The sequence below is a fragment of the Leiobunum rupestre genome, chromosome 3, assembly GCF_980474605.1.
Source record: "Leiobunum rupestre chromosome 3, qqLeiRupe1.1.hap1, whole genome shotgun sequence".
NCBI lineage: Eukaryota > Metazoa > Arthropoda > Arachnida > Opiliones > Sclerosomatidae > Leiobunum > Leiobunum rupestre.
In genome coordinates this window covers 34,550,154-34,564,895 of record NC_143386.1, presented here as the reverse complement: position 1 = coordinate 34,564,895, position 14,742 = coordinate 34,550,154, and the positions used below count along the sequence as shown (strand labels likewise).

Below are 14,742 nucleotides of genomic sequence, written 5' to 3'. Positions count from 1 at the left end.
GGAAAACCAACGCTGGGGGTCGGAAGTAAAATTCTCAATGACGCGGTTGCCGTAGAGAATATTAAATCATCATCGAGAAAACGTTTCGGTTAAGCTCTAGAAGGGATAACCGGAAAAAGCGGTTCGGGGCGGAAAAAGCGTAAAAGAACTAAAACAAGTAGAAGGAGGAAAACCAGAAAAAGGATCGTTAAACGAAGAATCGGGGCATTAGCTCGTCGGAAGTCCACGAACCACGTTCCCGATATTTTTTCCCTCAACTAAAAGAACAAAATGTACAAAGTTGAAGCCTTGAAATCGGAATTGGACCTCTTCTCGGTCACACCCGGGCAAACTAGCGTGGAAAGATCGACTCCAACTTTCTACCGACTGATTTCTACGCTACGAGATGATTCGCAAATCGAATTTTGCTTCCCGAAAAGCCCCGAGTAAACGGATCTCGCGATGAGTCTCCCTAACGCCGGAGAATGGGGCTAATTTAGACCCCGACGTTAAATTATGAACTTGTAATAATTTGATGCATAGTCTCTTCGATCAAATTGAAATTTACTTGAATTTAATCACCCCGTCGGCTAGTCGATATTCCTATCGGGCCTATATAGAATTGCTTTTGAACTATTCGGGGGAAGCCAGCAATTATCATCTGACTTCGTGTCTTTACGCCAAGGACGCCGCCGAAAAGTGTGACGACGTAATTACCAAATCGGGGAGCAAGATTCGTCAAGCCGCTATAAAAGATTCTAAAGATATGTCCTTAGTAGGGGCGATATACGCGGACCTTTTCAACATTCCGAAATACCTTCTAAGTGGCGTTGAAATTAAAGTTCGACTTTCTAGGAGTAAAACGGCCTTTGTCTTTATGGGAGACCCCGCGTTAAACGTGGGTAATTTTAAGTTCGCTATAACTGACGCTACTTTGGAAATACGGAAATGCAAGATAAGTCCTCAAATCATTCTGGCTCACGAAAGCGCTCTCTTAAACGCCACCGCGAAATACCCCTTTACCAGAACCGAAGTGAAAAGTCACGTGTTACTCGCCGGTGTTTCAAATACGAGCCTCGACAATATTTGGCTGGGACCGCTCCCTCAACGCGTTATTATCGGTCTAGTTTCCCATACGGCTTGCGCGGGTGATTTTCATAAAAATCCTTATAACTTTCAACCATTCGGGCTTAATTTCTTATCCCTATACGTCGATTCGGACCCAGTTCCTAGTAAACCTCTTCAGCCCAAGTTTTCTCAGAATCAATTCGCGCGTGAATATTACACTTTATTTACGGGGACAAATATTCATTTCAAAGACGACGGGAACCACATATCACTCGGGCAGTATGATAAGGGCTACACTCTATACGCCTTCGATACCACTCCCGATCTTTCAGCCAGCGATAACTCTCATTGGAATCCCAAAAGACGGGGACAGTTACGTATCGAGTTGGGATTTGAAACCGTGCACACGGAATCGGTATCGGTCGTTATTTACGGAGAATTCCATAGTCTAATGCAAATAGACAAAGACCGTAACATCGTGATTGATTATTAAAATGAACACTTTAGAAATAAACGAGATCATCCGGCATTTACCCAGTTACCAAGGCGCCTTTGCTTCCGATAGACTCCCCGATTATTTCTCTACCTTCCCCGCCTCCCTGGTCGTTAACCTCGACCCTCACGATGGGCCTGGGACTCATTTTTGGCGATTTACATAGACGCTTTCAAGAGGGCCGGGTACTTTGACTCGGCGGGTCGTCCAGTGACCCTTCTTACGCTAAAAAAGTTCCTGTTAAAAAATTCCTCGAAGATATCCTACAATAGACGTCGTCTACAGGCCGTGGGAAGTAAGGTGTGCGGACAATACTGCGTGCTCTATTATGAACACCGCTATAGGGGGCGGAGTTTGACCTCCTTCGCTGATAGGTTCACGAGGAACCAATGGAGTAATGACAATCGCGTTAAGACCCTATTTAAGAAGCGGATTTAACCTAACTTGAGTCAGAGGGGGTATCACCTAGTAGAAACAGGAATCACGGAAGGACCGCTGGTAGTTGTCGATTTTGAATTCTTACTTGGCGCGAAATACGAACCGGTCGTCAAAGAAGTTGCCGTCGCCATCGTCGGCGAGTTTCCATTAGTTAAAAGTTTATTCATGAAACCTCCGTACCACCGTAGCGGTCTCTCTCATCACGTAACCCGACGGGGAAGCGCGGAGCTTCTCTGCGCGCGGGAGAAGGCCTGCCGATTCGCCAAGTGGTTGGAGGCCCATCACAGGGCTGCTCCCTCGCACCTCTTCGAGGAAGACGAAGGATTCTTTTAAATCTTTTCTCCGTAAAAAAACATTTAATTCTTTTTCGAACTCTATTGTATCTAAAAAAACCATTTCGTAATTTTTTCAATTCGCGCGCGAATTTTCATTTCATTATTTTTATATTCAATGTTATTATTATCATTTTTTGTACTATCTTCATGTATTGAATTAATAAATGTTTCGTTCAAATTTATGTTTTCCTATTCAACATACGCGCCTAAACTTGTGGGGGGAGAAGAGGGAATTTTTTTTAACAGTCTAGTCCCGGATCATTCCCGAAGTCGGAGAAGTAAGTGAAAGACGTACTTTTCGTCTAAATTTTTAAACGTAAACGAGCTAGCTACAGCGGGTTTCTTCTACACCGGGCACCTCGATACCGTAATGTGCTTTTCCTGCGAGAGGGTCGTCAAGGACTGGATGAGTTTTTAAAACAGGATTTTAATATTTTACAATGTCATATACAGTTTACATTTCATAAGCTACGCAGTTTATATTTCACGGGAAAATTTTGGTTATACCAAGTTCAGTTATGAAAGTGTTCGGATTCGGTGCACAGACACGCGCAGTTGCAATTTGTTTCACTTGTTAAAATTAACAAAATTTACATTTTCTTCTCTTAGCGAGTAGTAATATTCCAATAAGCTTCTTTTTATTACGATAAAAATAAAATTACAAAAATTATGTTGCAGGTTTTGGACGAGGAACCAATAGTCGCATTTTGAATGCTTATGACTGCAAAGTTCCTCGATCCACGAAAGCGCTAGATCAATGACTCCCTCGACAAGCGGGCAGGTCAGGTACACGTGACTTAAGTCACCGACGGCCGGGCAGAAGTGACACGACGGGGTGTCGCTACTGTCCGGAAAGTGAAAAAGTTGAGAAGGCGAAGGCAGCGCCCGGTGAAGAAGACGCCATTGAACAGCGTTTTCCATACGCGTACTTAAGGTACAAATTCGAGAGGTCATCCACATGAGAGAGACTCTCCGTACGTGGAAGCCATTTGAAATCGAGGTCGGTGCGAAGGGGGAGGGCGGGATGAAATCATGATGGGTCTAAGAGTTGATAAATTGTCCTAGTTAGAGTGAAATCGGTTAATTTTAGTGACTTAATTCCGAAGTATGTGGAGGCTCGTAAGTTAAAGTTTAGTGGTGAAGGAGGACGGTGTGGTGTGCGAGTGCGACCGTTCTCATTGAAAAACTGCGGAAAAGCCTTAACGATCGAGTCGACGATGACCTTATACGCGCGGATAATGAAGCGGGATTTGTTGGGGGTCTTTATAAGTTCTTCCAAGGAAAGCCACTAGTTGGAACGGGGGCCAAAGAAATCGCGTATACGACAGCGATTTGCGGAAACGAAACGACTGTGAAGTACGCCGCAAAAGGGGTCACCGTCAGGGTCTAGAAAGAAGCGATTGTCGAAAACGCGGAGATTTTCGACTGTGGCGCGGGAAAGGTCGTCGGAGTGGAGGACGATTGGAGCTTCAGCCCAAAACCGAAGAGCCGAGGCGTAGATCGTGTCCGAGCGACTGGTACCGCCCAGCGGAGTGGTGGAGAGGAAAGCCTCGGAGATGTTGCTATGATTGGGGCTTAGACCCCTCAAGACGGTCTCGGCGGTAATGACGTGTGGGGGCTTGTCACCAGTGGCGTTGACTAGGTCAGCAGAAAGCGCTAAACGAAAGGTTTGATCTTCGTCTCGACGTGAACGAGACCAAGACCGCCGCACCTCTTGTCGAAGAACAGCTTTCTCTCCGATATCCTGTGATATCCATCCCAAAAGAATCGGGACAGAGACCTCTGAACGTCGGTGACGAAATCCCTTGGCGGATCAAGAACCTTCAGCCTATGCCAAAGGACAGAGGAAGCTAGTTGATTAATCAGAAGTACGCGGCCGTAGGCCGAGCAAAGGTGACGAAGCCTATACCACCGGCCTAAGACGCGATTTAGGCGAATCGCGATATCCGGCCAATTCCGCTTTTCGAAGTCGGGAGTATTTCCCAAGAAAACACAAAGAAACTTTCCAACGTCCGAGTTCCAGGGCATAGTTTATAATCGCAGTTTGTAAGTGAGATAGGCCGCCAGTTTTTAATGTCGAGGCGGTCACCAGACTTGGGAATCAGGCTTATGATGGATTCGGAGAATCGGCTCATTAAGGATGACTCTCGTAGAATATCGCGAAAAACGCGTACAATAATTGGCAAAAATAAGTCCCAAAAAGTTAAATAAAATTCAATAGGGAGTCCGTCCCTTCCCGGCGACTTCCCCCGAGAAAGAGACTTGCCTGCGGAGGTGGTCTCTTCGTTGTTAAAGTCAGAATCGAGGTCTGCAGCTAAGGCGGGGTCAATGGTTGGCAGGTCGGCGAGCAGAGTAGTCTCGTCAGCCTCGAAAGACGCGAGAGACGCGTCTGGAGAGTAGAGTGAACTATAAAAATCCGAAGCTATTTCGCGGATTTCTGTAGGTTCGGTAAATAGTTGACAAGCCGTAATGTCAAGGACTGGATGGCTGATGACGTCCCGTTACTAAGACATGAAAAAGCCTGTTCCTCTTGCAAATTCTTGAAAAAAAGATTTTACAGGGAATGTCCCCGCCGAAACACTAGCGATTGGAGAGCCAGGGTCAAACCCGATGCGTTACGAGATCGCGCGACTTCGCACTTTTACTAGAGGATTTAATAATAATAATGAAGGCTTGCCGATTAATCCTTTAAGAGAAGCTAGGCATTTATCCAAAGCTGGTTTTAATTATACTAATTTCAAAGATTGCGTTAAATGTTTTTCTTGTGGAGGAGAACTAATGAACTGGAAGAAAGATGACAGCCCGTTCGACGAACATATGGAAAATTTTCCTCATTGTAAATTTATTTTAAGGGAAGAATGCGGTAACGTACGACATTTTATAGCCACTAAGGAAATCGTAGAAATAAATCGATGGAATTATTCAGCTTTCCCCGAAGCACGATTAATATACGATTTTTTAAACAAGATAGTCGAAGTCTTAGACTTGGGCAAATCGAATAATAGATTTTTTTCTCCCGAGGAATTCGAGGGGCCGTGGGAAAATAGACCCCTATTTTTTAGGGGGTCGTTCACCCCCTCAGCAAGAGATAGAGAGAGGGATTTACCCTCGCCTCAGTTCTAAGGATCATTCGATCGGTCGCGGATGAAGGTAATAGACACCATTTTACTCAGCTTCCGTTAAAAGATGCATTTTGAGAAAAATAGAATCGCTAGTTTCCGCGGGTTTCCCTGTAAGTTCTTAAACGTGAGGGAGCTAGCGAAAGTGCGTTTCTTTTACACGGGGCACACTGATAACGTTATGTGCTTCTCCTGCGAGAGGGTCGTCAAGGGGTGGATGCCTAACGACGTCCCGTTACTGAAACATATAAGTATCGCTTATGCAAATTCATAAATGACGAGAATACGGGGAATGTCCCCGTCCTAGAACGGGCGAAAGGCGATAAAGAGATGGAAAAACTAAATCCTATGCGCCATGAGCTCGAAAGAATTCGCTCTTTTAACGAGGGATTCCCGGTTAATATCGTGGATGGTAGAGCCTTAGCTCGGGCGGGGTTTTATTATACGAATTACAAAGATTCGGTTAAATGTTTCGCCTGCGAGGGATAACTTATGGCTTGGGAAAAAGATGATAGTCCTTCCGGTGAACATAGGAAATATTTGCCGCATTGTAAATTTCTATTAGGGGAGGAATGCGGTAACGTATGTCATTTTATGGCTGATGAAGATATTGTAGAAACTAATCAATCACCTTATTCTTCGACTGCCAAGAAAGCCTTAATATAGTGTTTTTTAAAAGAGGTGGTCGATAGTATAGAGGGGTGAAAAAAGAAACGACAGGAGTCTAGACATTTTTGCACAATTGGATAATAGATTTTGAGGCCGTGGGAAGACTTTCGTCAGTTTCCCATTAGGCAACCCGAACCCCGAGGATCTCACCAACGCGGAATTTTTTTATACAAACCTTGCGGACTGCGTAAAGTGTTTTTATTGTGGTGGTGAGATCCAGGAAGGGGGGGTGAAGACGATCCCTTTCGGGAACATGGGAGACTGTTTCCGGAATGCAAATTCGCAAAAAACTATTATTGCGGGAACGTGTATGTGACACCAATTGTCTTCGGCGTCGCGTAGATTTCAATGACCTTCCTGTAACTTTCTTTTTCCTAGATGTATAAAATCGCAAAAACTATTCCTTAATTAATCATTTCCATTTTAAAAGAAGAATCTCCCTAATTAATAATCTTTTAGACACTATTTTAAAAAACCATGTAAAAAGTGTAATAAAAAAATTATTTAGTAGAATATTTGTATCGTTATTTTTTCCAATACACATTAGGTAAAAAGAGATAAAGGTAAGTGAAGGTATCCAAATAATGAGGAAGGTGAGAGAGGGGCGAAATTAATACTCGTAAAACAGGCAAGCGAAGTTAGAGGGCTCCATAATTTTGGATTTATAAATTCAGTGCTCCGTAATTTTTTAGACCTATCAATACGGCGGGTCTATAAAAACGCTCCATAATTTTGGTATCTATATAAATGGTGGTTATGGAGAAGGATCTATAAATTGGCTTATCCATACTAGGGGTTTATAATCGCCTTATCTATGCCCAGGTTTACTTCGCTATTACGTACAAATCAAAAAGACCCCGGGCACACTCGATATATATATATATAATTTGTTCGTAATAAAAGTACGGCACCATAACAAAACAGTCTATTTATATATCCTTCTGAGATTCTTTCTAATAACTTTTGGGAGAGCTAACTTTGAGTTTGTTCTTTAATTTGCCGACTGAAAAGCTAACTAAGATTTAAAAACCCAGCAAAACTCACTAACTTTCAATACGCGAAAGAATTGCTATGACCGAAATGTAGTAGTAGTTTTGGTTGTTGTTGTAGTGGTAATCATGAGACGGGACAGCATCAGAGATAGCGTTGTTGTCTCCGCGGCGTTAAAATTGTAGTCGAACGGCGGTTGTAGTTGAGTTTGGTGTCAGAGGCGGTAGTTTGCCGGGAGGATCCGTAGCAGGTATTGATCACTTATTTGAAGTGTAAGGAAGCTGATTTCTCGTAAAAGTGTTGTCCGGCATTTAAATTCAATCTGCACTGTAAGTAGAAGGTGTCTCCGGAAGTGGAGTTCCCCCTATTCTGAAAATGTCTGGGATTGGCTCTGACGTAACCTAGCTGTGTTTATTCTTTCCGTGAGCGTAGTTGGTTTCGATGACGGCGTATTTCTCCTCTTGAGGTTTATATGGTATGGCCTATAATGAGACCCTTGAACCATTTTTCACGGTTGCTGAAAATATAGGCAAACACTGGCTCGCTGATTTATAATTCATGTTTGCTGTTTTTGAATGGTGCGTCTAAAACATATTTAGCTGTGACATTGCTGGGATGACAATGTTACGGTTCAACATTCTTTCTGCAGGTGACTTCCCATTTGAGGTTGGAGTGCGCGTTACACTACGTTAGGCTGGTGCGTTAGAGGCTGGGTGGTAAGGTGCAGTTGTCAAATGGTGTATCCTGTTGGTCCTAGTGAATTCTGCGATTTACTGCTGAAAATTATATTTAATGGGTAATTTATTTACATAATAAATAGTGGATAAAACTACACAAGCTGGTATTCAGTTTCGAGTAGGGAACCAGAATACCACTCTCGGTATTTCTCCCTACTGCCTGGCATAAGCGCACGAGCGTCCCCTAGCGGTTTAGTCCATCAACCCACTAACTACTTCTTAGATGTAGAATCGCGTATATCACAAGTATCTATTAAAAAATGAATATTGATAATCAGTGTGAGCGAGATGTTGGCTATGGTAATAGATCTAGGAGCTCGAGGAAGATGAGACGAAATAGAGCTAGTTATTCCCAGAGCATTTGAGATAGAGTTCATAATGATATACCACCTAGTATTGAGCCGGAACTTGGACCAAATTAAGATTTTGCTGAAGGATCAGAAAATAATGAATATGTAGCACAAGCATGCAATGAGGGGCCAAATTTAGAAAATTCGTCGGATGATTTCCATAGCTCGTATGCTTGTTCAGTTACTCAGTCAAACGATAGCACTTGAAGATGATTCATTTGTCACCTGTCCGGGCTAGGTGGACGCTGGCGTAGGTCACTCTGATGAGACCACCGATAGGCGTTTAGAGCTATATGCTGAGATTTGGAGCACTGGTAAATAAATTTCTGACCAATTCACCATTACCTCCGCCCTCAGCGGGTATCCAGGTTTTGATCTTTGGGCAGAGGGTAAGGAGAAGAGGGTTAAAGGGGGAAACTAACGATAGACGCGCCCAGCGAAATACAAGGAAAAAGAGTCTGTAACCACCGCAGTCGGGCCACTTTTTTTGTGCTACTAGGGTTCTTATTACGAGGTAATTTTGATTTCTCAAAAAGTATTTTCCTAGCCAATTTCTTATTCCTCTCTGATTAATCGACAAATCGTTTGAATTGGAGGACTGGACTTTGTCCGCTTACTTTTTTCCAGAGTGACCTCTGCCGTCGTAAACCTTTTTAGTATGTCAACTCAGCAATGTAACCAAACTCATACAATTTCCAACTTTTTTGCTGGCTTTTCGAACTTGGGGATATAGGCCGGAGTTTTTTACTTTATCCAAAACATTCGGTTTAAAACTACCTTCGAGTCTTGACAGTGGCGTAACTAGGAACTCCGGGGCCCCCCGCCAAAAATAACTCGGGGCCCATTTAAAAAGCACCGATTTTAATCATTAACATTTGGGGGCCCTAGGTCTGCGGGGGCTCTATTTACGCCACTGAGTCTTGAACATTTGCTGGGCGATGTATTAATTTCTCGAGACGACCCTTAAAGATATCTCCGCAATTCAGAGTTATATACTAAAAACGTACTCCCGGTTCTATCCCGCCCGGTGTAAAATTTTAATTTTAATTTAAATAATTGAGACGAAACAACCGAGTTTAATTTATTCAGAATAATATAAATTTAGAAGTTCAACAGCGAGTTAGACGTACTAAAACAATGCACAATTGAATTTAACCCTATTTACATAACAAGTTTATCAGTTAAATATAATACGAAACAAATTTTAATGAAATAAAAATCTACAGAGGGTATTTGTATTTTTCTCGCTTACGAAACACTATAGCCGCATCTTTAACGCTCACTTTATTTCAACACTCGCCCTTGATGAAGATACCGTAGAATAGCTATATTCGATTACTGGTAGTGGACGCCTCGTAGACTTCCTGTTGACGTTGTGACACATACCGCATGAAAAAGACCAATACCATCCAATTTCCAATATCATATAATGACTCGCACACCCAGGAAATCAATGACTGCATTAGGAATCGTAGATGTTCAAATATCCACACCAATAAAAATGAATTAACAAGAAGCGAAAAACTTACCATCACAAAGCACAGAAGGCCACTTGACTAAACCACAGCTCGTATATCAATAAATGACCGTAGACGGAATAGTTAGTGCAACACCTTACCATTAACAAACAGGAATTTTCGACGTTATTATCATGAAACCGGATAAGCTAATCAACACGACGTACACACTATAAAGTCTCTTCCAAAACTGGACGTTTTCGTGGAAAAAAAATAATTTCCAAAAACAAAAGATAAAAATATAAGATCAAAGAATAGACAAAAAAACAACATTATCTCGATCAGTAAAAATAACATACGACCCTTCCTTTGCCTAAAACCCAGATACATTTTATATTAAAAAAAAGAGTATACGAAAAACTAAACCTTCTTAAAGAGTTTAACAACGTCATTGAATAATATAATACAGATTTATAACACAACGTAAAAGGAATCAATAACACAGCGGCAACGAATCAAAGTCCTAAAACTGCGCTCCCGGTTCAATTCCCGACGAAATAAAAACAAGTTCACAAAAATTAAAAAACACAGTACAATAAAAAAAAATATCCACAGATATTGTATTCATCCGTTTAGTAACAAAACCCGCCTTATCATAACGGTTCCTTTACTTTAATATGTTCCCTAAGGAAGTCAATGGCTCGGCGGTGAACTATCCACAAGGTAACAATGCGACCCGAGTTCAATTCCATATCACGATCAAATTTTATATTAAAATACTTAAATATTTAATTAAATATAAGATTAATATAATTTATAAATATTTAATTAAATAAAATATTAATATAATTTAAAAATATTTAATTAAATATAAGATTAATATAATTTATAAACATTTAATTAAATATAAGATAATTATAATTTATAAATATTTAATTAAATATAAGATTAATATAATTTATAAATATTTAATTAAATATAAGATTAATATAATTTATAAATATTTAATTAAATATAAGATTAATATAATTTATAAATATTTAATTAAATATAAGATTAATATAATTTATAAATATAATTTATAAATATTTAATTAAATATAAGATAATTATAATTTATAAATATTTAATTAAATATAAGATTAATATAATTTATAAATATTTAATTAAATATAAGATAATTATAATTTATAAATATTTAATTAATTTATATAAGATTAATATAATTTATAAATATTTAATTAAATATAAGATTAATATAATTTATAAATATTTAATTAAATATAAGATTAATATAATTTTTAAATATAAGATTAATATAATTTATAAATATTAAATTAAATATAAGATTAATCTAATTTATAAATATTTAATTAAATATAAGATTAATATAATTTATAAATATTTAATTAAATATAAGATTAATATAATTTATAAATATTTAATTAAATATAAGATTAATATAATTTATAAATATTTAATTAAATATAAGATTAATATAATTTATAAATATTTAATTAAATATAAGAATAATATAATTTATTCGCAATGGTTACGCTTTGCTTCGAAAATGCGAACGCGTTCGCAGGACAGACACACACACACACACACAGACAGATACGGTGATTGTATAACCCCTCCTAGGTTACATAGTACCTCGGAGAGATAATAAAACGGTTTAGGATTAAGTGACGTTAATAACTTTATAACAGCGGAAAGGACTTTTGTGAAGGCTGTTTTCTAAAAAACAGCGGTTTTAAACAAGCATCGGTGGCTCTTTGGTAGAGCACTCACCTGCCATGCAGGAGGGTCCGGGTTCAAAACCCGTCCGATGCGATCGCGATTTGATAATAGGACGTATACCGTGAACATTTGGTGGACACCGCACCTTGTGGACGTTGAGACGTTTATCGTAACCCTCAGCAATCGGTCTGTTCGAAAAGTCAATTCATAGACGTTGGAGTGTAGATCGCAAACGAAACACTAACGTCACAAAACCATAACACGTCACAAATGCCCAATATACATCTACATTACAATCGCAACATCTCGAAGACGACTTCTAAGGAACAACCGTCGCGACAGTGAGCGTTGACGAACAAAACACCAAAAAACCACAAACGCAAATATTATCCGTTAACGCTCACCGTCACGGCAGTTTTGCCACAATTTAGAATCAAAGACACTGCGTACGCAGTGATTACGCATTACGCTTTGCCCCGAAACTGCTAACGCGTTCGCAGGACACACACACAGACAGACACAGACAGGGTGATTGTATAACCCCTACTAGGTTACATAGTACCCTCGGAGAGGTAAAAACGCTTTAATTTGTAGGAATACGGACTAATATATCCTAATAAGTGGATTGCTTGGTTAGTTACGGATTTTGACATCTTACTCGTTAACCGTTATACGAATGGGATTTTTCGGTATGAATCTGAACTTGAATGGATTTGATTAATTAGAATTTGTTCCTTGTCGAATAGTCAATGATTCACGATACTCTTCATTAGTCTAGAACGTGAGATATCGCTATAATTTAGAGCCACCGAGGGTTGTTTTGGTATGGCGATAATGGCAGTGCTTCCCCAGGGTTAAAATTATAACTGAGGAATTTGGAGAGTCTTTGGAGTGGTGTTGATATCAATTTATTCTTTTTACGTTTGAGATGCGTCCCTGTTTGCTCTTCCGATGGTATTCGACTCAACTTAGCTTAGAAATTTCGATATGATCCTATTTTTCAAGAGAAAACATCGCAACCTTTGAGATTTTTGCGTAAAAACCATTGTTCGCCTGTGATGTTTCTGGAAAAACATAGTGTTCTTCAGGGTTTACGGGTGAAAGCATCGAGGCAAGCATGATTTACGACTGAAAACATCGTGGTCATCATAGTTTACGATAGAATACTTTTTGTTCATAGAGCCTTACGAGATATAATAATCTCGGTCACCGTATTAGGCTATTGGCCCCTATGGACTGCTTGTTTTTTTCATCAGCTCATATCTTCGTGAAAAAGTGTTCTTTTGCAATGAAACCAATTTCTTTGGACATTTTCGACAGCACTCTACAACTTTCTCATTGAAACGTTTTTTCTAGCACCTACCGGTTAAAAAATATTTTTTACAAAAACCCGACATTATTTCTGATTTTTCTGAAATTTAGGATTTAAGGCGATCCATACTAGAAATAATACCCTGGAAATTTCACAACTCTATCTCTTGCAGTTTTTGGAAAAAAAAGCCCAGTCAGAGCAATTCAAAACACCCTGTAGAGTTTGTTTTGCTTCAAAACGTAAGCGCCACCATCGCAGCCGTTCGCTCACTTTGCAATGATTTGGGAAAACTCCTTCCAAATATTTCTACTACATGTAAATCATCTGGGAGAAAAGAAGAAAGTACTGACTTAGAAGGAAAGCTCTTGGTAGTGTTTGGTGAATAATTAACTAATGGCATATGAAATAATACAATCTGTTGCAGCTTCAAATAGAAACCGTGTAATCTTGTAACATCTTATGTTACCGTCGCAAAGTTGATAGTCTTTGCACTTATGAAGTGCCAATATTGATCAACTCAAATATTTCTAAATTTTAAGTGGATGTTCAAATGTTTTATGGAAATCGAATTATTCCTGCATATCTTGGCAATGTTTTGACTATGAAAACACACTATTATGCGGAAAAATATATTATTATATTTTTTATTGAGCTGCATTAAAACTTTATATGTACCAGTTTTGTATTAGACATATTTGAGTAAGGTCTACTATAAAACATGAATTTACGGAATAAAGTAATAATTTTGGTATTATATTTCTAGTTTTATTTATGAATTATTTGTTTATAATTACAATTAAAATATATGTCTTAAGACCTATTAAAACATTTAATTTAATACAAAATTTATTAACAACTGAATAAAATTAAGTCAAGGACGTTGGCAGGTACTTAGACCTTTCAATGATTTTCTAGGAAAGTTATTTAGTTTAAATGCAATATTTTTAACAGCTATTCCAGTTGGATTTTAATCTAATAATTCAAAGTTAATTTAATAATTAAATGTAGTTTTCTATTATATCCAATTTTAAGACAAATTTATCGAAAACGCAACACTGGCTTAAATTTATAATGCTCTAGCGATATTCTCAGTCTATTAGCCCTCCTAATAATACTATTCCACATGATTATGATTTTTAAACTATATTGCCAGGAAATCTTTCTTTAACACGCCTTAAATGGAGTATAACCCTACGTGTTTGGTAGGGTGCGATAAGCTTACAGAATTATCCACGGGAATCGCTACCGTCGAATACCTCGTAGAATCTCCACTATTCCCGCTACTCGATCGTGTCTCCCCTCAAACCCTGTTTTTCCACCTAAAATATTTACGAGATCGTCTGCGCACCGCGCAACGCGGCCGAGTACAAGTATTACAAAGTGTAGAATTATTGAGTCATGTCTTTGCGTTAGAAATCGGAAAAGAAATTTAAAAAATCTTCCAAATACCGATGTTAAAAGGCAAAAGAAACAAGAATCTGGGAAATTACGAGGTCAGTCTCCCGTATATTTATTGTCCGCTTTTGAGGAATTTGAGTTGCAGAAAAAGTTATGGGTCAAAGAAGAGAGTTCCGTTAGGCCTTGTCGCCTACCAAATTTATTTTCAACCAAATTTCCAGTGAATTCCTTTTTCATCGAACATCTTTTGGATTTCCACAAAGGCTGTAATTTTTGTTTTAAGCCTGAATTTGAAACCTTAGATTATACTAGTGAAACTTGTTAAGTGAATGACTTTATAGAACCTGTAGGTGATATATCTACAGAAACATTTCTGTCACCCTCAACATCTAGAACAATAGTGTGATCTTCGCAAGCATTAACACCATGCACTAGGTAAGTAACTGTAATTATTAAACACCTAGAATAAAAGTTTAGTACATTATTATTAACTTTTAGGAAACGTATAGACCTTACAAATGCTTTGTTACCATTAGAATTGGTGTCATCAACACCAATTGCTTTCGCTCCAACATTAACACCTAGTACTCCTCGGTAAGTAGCGTTAATTATTAAAGGCACATGTAAATTTTCCATGAACTTATTGTTTTTTTTT

At 38.8% G+C, this 14,742-nt stretch overlaps 1 protein-coding gene across 1 annotated transcript; it reads left to right on the top strand.

Annotated features, from left to right (window-relative positions):
- The first annotated feature begins 514 nt into the window (after positions 1-514).
- On the top strand, positions 515-1,540 carry LOC149951579 (uncharacterized protein F54H12.2-like). Its single transcript, XM_090169593.1, has one exon. The coding sequence runs from the start codon at positions 515-517 to the stop codon at positions 1,538-1,540; it is 1,026 nt and encodes a 341-aa protein (XP_090025719.1).
- Positions 1,541-14,742: the final 13,202 nt, after the last annotated feature.

Excerpts from the sequence above, each read along its gene's own strand:
- LOC149951579 (XM_090169593.1), top strand. The coding sequence starts at position 515 with ATGCATAGTCTCTTCGATCAAATTGAAATTTACTTGAATTTAATCACC.